The sequence below is a fragment of the Chrysochloris asiatica genome, unplaced genomic scaffold, assembly GCF_000296735.1.
Source record: "Chrysochloris asiatica unplaced genomic scaffold, ChrAsi1.0 scaffold00224, whole genome shotgun sequence".
NCBI classification, from domain to species: domain Eukaryota; kingdom Metazoa; phylum Chordata; class Mammalia; order Afrosoricida; family Chrysochloridae; genus Chrysochloris; species Chrysochloris asiatica.
In genome coordinates this window covers 2,754,112-2,761,346 of record NW_006408742.1, presented here as the reverse complement: position 1 = coordinate 2,761,346, position 7,235 = coordinate 2,754,112, and the positions used below count along the sequence as shown (strand labels likewise).

At 42.1% G+C, this 7,235-nt stretch overlaps 1 protein-coding gene across 8 annotated transcripts in view; it reads left to right on the top strand.

Moving 5' to 3' along the window:
• Positions 1 to 1,570: 1,570 nt before the first annotated feature.
• The window catches only part of OPA1 (optic atrophy 1 (autosomal dominant)), a 107,358-nt gene continuing 101,693 nt past the window's right edge, over positions 1,571 to 7,235 (top strand). For all 8 annotated transcript variants that reach the window (XM_006873140.1, XM_006873137.1, XM_006873139.1 and 5 more), the window contains exon 1: positions 1,571 to 1,829. In XM_006873140.1, coding sequence (XP_006873202.1) covers positions 1,594 to 1,829 — 236 coding nt within the window. In that variant the 5' untranslated portion in view covers positions 1,571 to 1,593. The remainder of the gene's footprint in view (positions 1,830 to 7,235) is intronic.

Sequence of the window (7,235 nt, the reverse complement as noted above, 5' to 3'; positions counted from 1 at the left end):
GAAGAACGCAGGAGAATGTGCTATCCTAAATGCCTAGAGAGGGAAGCCCATTCAGAAGGAGTGACCATATGAGCAGAATGCCACTGAGAGGTTCAGTAGTTGGCCCTAGGCAACATTAAATGCATATGTTTATATTAAATTTCAATTTAATGGCAACAAGGGACATTTCAATCAATTGGGAGTTAAAAACAGATGAGAGCCAGATGAACGCTGAATAATCAAAATTACTTCTGATACCTTTATAAATTGCATTCAGTATTCCACTCCCAGAGTTACCCTGTATCGGGTTTCCGAGGCTGTAAATCTTTAGCAGTGTAGAAAGCCTCATATTTCTCTTGCAGAGTGGCTGGTGGGTTTGAACTGCTGACTTAGATGTTCGCAGTCCATTGCTTATCCTACAGTGTCACCATGGCCTCCTTAGAGGTATTAACGTGATTGATAAACAAAGACACTGAACAAAAATGTAGGATTAAGGAGAAATTTGGGAGTACTGATATGGTGCTGCAGGATAATGTGCTGGATCGCAAGTGTGTTTGAACTCAAGGTCAGCGGTTCAAACCCATCAGCCACTCTTCGAAAACCCTATACAGGTTAGCTACGGGTCGGAACCAAGTTGACAGCACTTAATAATAAGGGGCAATTAGGGTCCTGGTATGGCACTATAAGATAAGCTTTAGATACTAACTGCAAGTTTGACCATCCAAATCCATCAGCCACTCCTTGGAAACGCTACACAGGTTGCCGTGAGTCAGAAACAACTCGATGGCTATTAACCACAACACGGGGCAATTGTTAGTTTTACATTTATTTCATTATTCTATTACTCTGCAGTAGTCCTGTGGGCTAATGCGCTGGACTGCAAAGTTGGGTTAAACTACAAGGTCGCTGGTTCAAGCTCACCAGCTGATCCTTGGAAACCCTATACATGGTCACTGTAAGTGAAAGCGATTTGACTGCACTAACAAGGATCCTCCCAAAGAGTCCTGGAGGCAGGCCCTGAAGGATAAGCACTGGACTTGGAGGCTTGGAGGGAGAAAGATGAGGGTTTATGCTTCCTAAAGATTTACAGCCTCGGGGACCCCATGGAAAAAGTTCTACTTTGTCTTCTTGTTATGACCTGATCCCTATCTGAGTCAGAATCCCCTGGATGACAGTGAATTTAGTTTTCTCAGTAACGAAATTTTATTAAAGTTGTTGCCGAAACGTAATAACATACCAAACGGATATTATTATTATTGTTGTTGTTAAGTGCTTTCGAGTCGGTTCCGACCCATAGCGATCCTGTTTCAGAGGAGTGACTGGTGAGCTTGAATAGCGGACCTTGCGAAGCCGATTTTGCAGTCCAGCGCATTAACTCACAGCGCCACACGAGGACTCCAAACAGGGTATCAATGCCCCTTATTTCACCCGTCCAATTTCGGCGCCTCTTTCAAGTCTTTAACCTGGGAAGCAGGAATTCAGAATTCCAAGCGAAACTAGGAGAAGTTGAGCAAAAGAGGAAGGAAGGCACATTTAATCCCGCGAGAGGCTGTGGACGCATGCGCAAATCCTCTACGGACCGTTTGTGCTGCCTTCTTAGGAAAGGTGGGGTGGATGTTTTCTGACGGACTGTGTACGGGTGCCGGATGGGCTTTTGCGGAAGTCCATGCGCCATTGGGAGGACCGCGGCCGCAGCTCTGTGCCCTTGTTTCGGAGCACCTCTCTCTGGGTCATTCCTGGAGCAGGAGCGGGACTGGGGCTGAGAACAGGGCTCCCGCGTGGCCGCCCCGGCGCCTGTGCGACCTTCCCACTACTGGGATGTGGCGACTACGCCGGACCGCAGTGGCCTGGTGAGTGTGGGCCCCGACCTGGCCCCGTTACTTCTGGGGACACCGAAAAGCGGAGTTGCTCATCAGTATTTCTAGAATGTGCAGCTGATTCTTAAGCTGGGGGAGGGCAGTCCGAGTAGTTCAGGGTATTTTTGAGTAACAAGCCCTGACTTAGCTTACCTTCGGTACCAGCTCCAGTACCGTCCTTTTCCCTGTCCCTGTCACACTCGAGGATTCTGGGCACCTCTTAGTGTTGGCCCTCCCCTAATTGTCCTTTTGCCCCTGCCCTTTCATCGTTCTGCCATCGCTGTTATCTCTGTCTGCTTACTTCTTGCTTGTGCTCTCTCACTCTGTGGTCTCTGGTTCTATCCATGTGTGTCATCCTCACTTCACTCTCCCTTTGTGTTGTTGTTGCTTTTTTCTTCTACCTCCCCTCCCGTGCATACTTCTACAGGTAATTTGGCTCGTTTTCTTTGTTAATCCTCTTGAGTGACGGTGACCTGGAGTCAGATCTGAAGCTGTGACGCACAAGAGGTCATAGGTGATGATTAGAGAGATCTTTATTACAGCTTTTAGGGAGACTTGGTTTGGGTTGCAAAGTGCTGTGACGCCACCCTTTAAACAAACAAACAAACAAAAATCTATGGTTTGCTATATGTATTTTAATGAGATTTAGTTTGCCTTTACCTTTACACCTAATTGTGTTCCAGTGTCCTCAGAAAGCGTCTGGTTTAATTCATTGTTTGAGGCATTTGATGGTTCAAATTCAGCAGCCACTCCTGGAAACCTGTACAGGGTTGGTATGAGTCAGAGCCGATTCCATGGCACTTTAAAGTAACACCAATATGAATCAAGAAAAGTAGGGGGGGAGGGGGAAGTTTTCTCGAGTTGCTCTACAAACACCTGTTTTTTGTTTTTTTTTTAAGAATTTTTTAAAGGCATAATTTATTCAAGATTGATGGCATGCCATACTTACAATGTTAATCAATTAAATAATTGCATAGTTATTTTAATTTCATTATATCTTAATTTGAGTAAATCCAGAGCCCTTGGTACTAAAGTAAGTTGTGTACATCATTTAAAAAAATTTTTCTACTCAATATTTACTGACTAAACTTCTTAATGTTTTCTAAACATTAAGAAGGGAAAGGGAAAGACTTTGCAGAGAATTGCATGCTCTTTTGAAGTAATTAAAATGTATAGGACAGACTAAGAAATGAGTGAAAAGACAAACTTATTTATAATATTATTTGTTTATACAAGTGGATGTGATAAAACTATGTTATTTTGATACTTCAGCACTGGACTGACTGCTGACTGCAAAAGGGGTAGCTGAAACCCACCAGTGGCGCTCAACCTATACAGAGCCGCTGAGTCTAAATCAACTCAGCGGTACTGAACAAAACAGCATGCACTCTGAAGGGAACATAGTGGTTCTGTGGGATAAGCACTGGACTGCAAACCATAAGGTTGGCAGTTTTAGCCCACCAATCGCTCTGAGGGAGAAAGATGAGGCTTTCTGCTCCCACAAAAGATTTATAGCCTCAGAAACACTATTCAGGGTCATTGTGGGTCAGAAACCAACTCAATGACACCTGACTACAGTAACAACATGTACTCTGAATACAGGTCTTGACTTAAAAGTGTCTCGTGGTGATCTGCAGGGTTTAGTTACCTGTAGAAACAGTGACGTGAGAGGTCCAGAGCCACAGATTCTGGAATCTCTTTTGCTGTTGTTCCTCTTCTTGCTGTAAAGGAATATACTTAAATTCTTATCCTTTAACACATGAGAACATGAGCATTTTTGACATCTATATATAAACACATACTCATGGACAATCAGAAGACCAACACTCAATGGTAAAATAAATATTTGAACAGTAGTGTTACAAAAGGAACTACTATTGGGAGAACTGATTTGGGAGACAGTTTATAAATTATGAGAGAGAGAGTAGATGATTCTGAAAACATTAAATACCTGTTTTATGTCACTTTTGATCATCTTGACAGAATTTAGAAATCAGTATTCAAAATCCTTCTCCTTCAGAGCTGAGAAAGTGTTACTGTGTTTTCTTCTTGCACCCATTGTTGCCTATGGTAACTGTCATGCCAAATCTGGCTTTTGTGTTTACAGGTTTCTTTAATTCATGATAATTTAAAAAATCTTTTGGGTTTATCTTTAATCTTCATATTTTCAACTCTTTGTGCATGGGTTAGTCTTTTTTTCCCACCACTCATCTGACTTGGCACTTTATGGACCTTCCCATTAGAAAGAGTCCTATCCTTCTTTAGTTCTGGGGAAAATTCCCCCATTTCTTCTTTTTCTTTCTTTAAATATTCTTGTTTTTTTTCTGTCTGGTACCCATCAGGTGAATATTGTTTCTATCAGATTGTTTTTTTCAGTGTGATTTCCACAGTGTGATCTATACTCTTCACTTGTTTATAAAAGATATGCATTCCCCCTATAGGTATATTCACATTTACTTACTTTTAAATTGTATACATGTACCTCTGTACTAATAAAATATTTACATTGCAAATCTACCCTGACATGATCTTGAAGAATGAGATACAAAGTCTGTATCTAGAAGCTTCAGTTCTTTCTTCCTAAATCCCAGTGGGTCTTTTTGTGTATCCCATGGGGAGATCACTTAATTTTTCTCTCATGTTTTCATTTTGTTCTCATCCTTGTGTTCTAAATTTTCAGACATTTTCTTTGTTTTCTGACCTTGTTAGTGATTTATTTTTTTGTCATTGTAGCTTCATGGGCATTTAAAGAAAATGTTTATTAAACTTTTAGCAATATGTTGAATTTTATAAACTTCATTTTTTATTGATTGCTATTTTTGAATAGCAACCTTTTATTTTATGTTCACCATATCTTCAGCAGTTCTTTTAATAATGCTAATCAGAATTTCATGTCTCTTTTTCTAGGATAATTTTGGTGGTTATCTTGGTTGTCATCTTAAGAATGACTAGTTTTCTACAAGAGTCCGATTATGTAATCGAATTTCAGTGTGAAAGACAATGTTCTAGATGTGTTCTGTGGGTTACCCCTGATAGAAAGAAGTGATTTAACAAACGCTGTGATTTAGGTGTATGATGTATCAGCTAGCAGGCTTCACTGTAGGAGTTTTAGGGAATCACCAGGTAAACTAAACTTGATACAAATACAAAAATTGGTGGCTCGGTATAGGAACACACGTATACACACACGGAGACAGAAACCCTAGCTCTTCCTGGGCAGGCTGCTTAGTCTGGGATAAGTGCTGCTGCTTCACTCTACTGGATTGGCATAGGGGCGGGTGAGCCAAGCAACCTTTCCTGGGATGGTGTTTGTCTTTCCACTCTCCTTACCCATGTCTCAGAAGGATAGTGAAAAGTGTCCCTTTCTCATTTGAACGTTGGTTTTTAGAACATCATCCTGTATTGGAAGCTAACAGTGATTGTTGAGGATTTTGCTTGGGATCTTTTCCAGGGGACTAAGGAGTCCTGGTATGACACTGTGAGTTAATGCACTGGACTGCAAAGTCAGTTTGATCTGCAAGGTCGGCGTTTCAGGCTCACTCCTCCGAAACTCTACATAGGGTCGCTATGAGTTGGAACTGACTTGACAGCATTTAACAACAACTGACATTTTACATGTAGTTCCTGACTTGAAATAGTGTACTGCCACACTCCATATCTCTGTCCTTGCACCCACCCCTAGCTATTGCGGCCACCTTTGTGAAAATAAGGAATTTTTTTTTTTTTTGGTAAGTTTTTATTGTGAACTGAATGATAGTTCACATGGAGAACATCGGCTTTACACCATCGTTTCATTGTAATGAAACGTGTATCATCATTCAACAGTATTTGCTTCCATTTCCTGTGTTTTTTGTTTTTTTTGGGGGGTATGGTAGCGTAGTGGTTACGAATCGGGCTGCGAACCTTAAGGTCAGTGGTTCGAAACTACCAGCCGCTCCGCGGGAGAAAGATGAGGCTTTCTACTCCCGTAAAGATTTACACCCTCGGAAACCCTGTACAGGGTCGCTATGGGTCGGCTCCGACTCGAAGGCACTTAACAACAACAACAACATAGAAACACTCAGGAATACATAATAACAACCAAAGGGCACATTCTGAAAGCCTGCCTCCTGGCCACCAGCACCCAGTCCCTCCTTTCTTCATGAGTCCAGAGTCTTCAGCTGCTCCTTCTCTCCATGTCCTCATCTCTGTTTCCATCTCTGGTGTCTCTGCTTATCTGAATAGGGTTCCACATTCTGCTTGTGCTCTCTTCTCTTGATGGTCCTAGGGTCCTTTGTTTCTGTACTGTAAGATTAACTACACTCCCATTTTTGTTACATAATTTTTATCTTTACAGTTGTGACAGTTGTAATTTGTCATGATAACAATTACTCACTATTGAATCATAAGAATCCTATCCCCATCTCTTTTCACTAGACCCATCTAGACAAGATGAAAACTATTCAGTAGGGACTCTACCTTCCCCTGCACACTCTTAAACTAAACTTCCTCGTGAAACCTTGTACGCCAGTCACTTCGTGCCTTTATCACCCCCTCGTTTTAGATAGCCAGTGCCTAAGTTGCCTGTCCCTATCTACCCTGTATACAGAGGGGATAGAATTGATTCTTGGTGTGAAGATTGCTTCCCTCTCCGTTGGTATTCTGAGCTACTACATCCATAAATGTAGGCCAAGTTCATAAAATTGTAGCAATTTATACTTGTTTCCTTTATCAAAAAAAGTTTTTTTTTTTTTTATCTTTGTCTAGTTGAATTCTGATTATCAAGCCATTTAAGCTAGGTCAAATGGGTACTATCTGCAAGTTTGGGCATTCTTCTGCATCTCCTGTTACTTCTCATCAGCTGGATGCTTCACTCTCAGCTCTAGCCTTCTGTGGCTGTGTCCTTGTCCATGGGCTCAGGAATCCCGAGGTCTCATCAAACTTTGGACCAGGCAGCCCTTCGTCATTCTCTCATTTTAAGGTCAACGGGAGTCTATGGAGCGTGGTTGAACTTAGTCTGTTCCTTCATTGCTGCCTTTCCCTCTCTTCCACTCCCCAATAGACCAACATGGTTGCCAGCAAGATTACATTAAGGCTGTCACTTTGGGGAAGCAGATCGCTAGACCTGCCCTCTGAGATGCCTCTGGGTTCGAACTGCTAGCCTTTCAGCTTGTTCTTTGTACCATATAGAGATTGTGTTCCATGTAGAGATTTGCATTTATAGAAGACCACTCTGGTTGTTGTTGTTGTCCAGTGCCATCGAGTTGGAACCAACTCAGCGACCCCATGCACAGCAGAATGAAACAATGTCCCATCCTGGGCCAGCCTCACTACTGCTGCCACACTTGAGTCCATCAATGATGCCACCTGGCCAATCCATCTCGTTAGGGGTCTTCCTCTTTTTCTCTGACCCTCCACCTT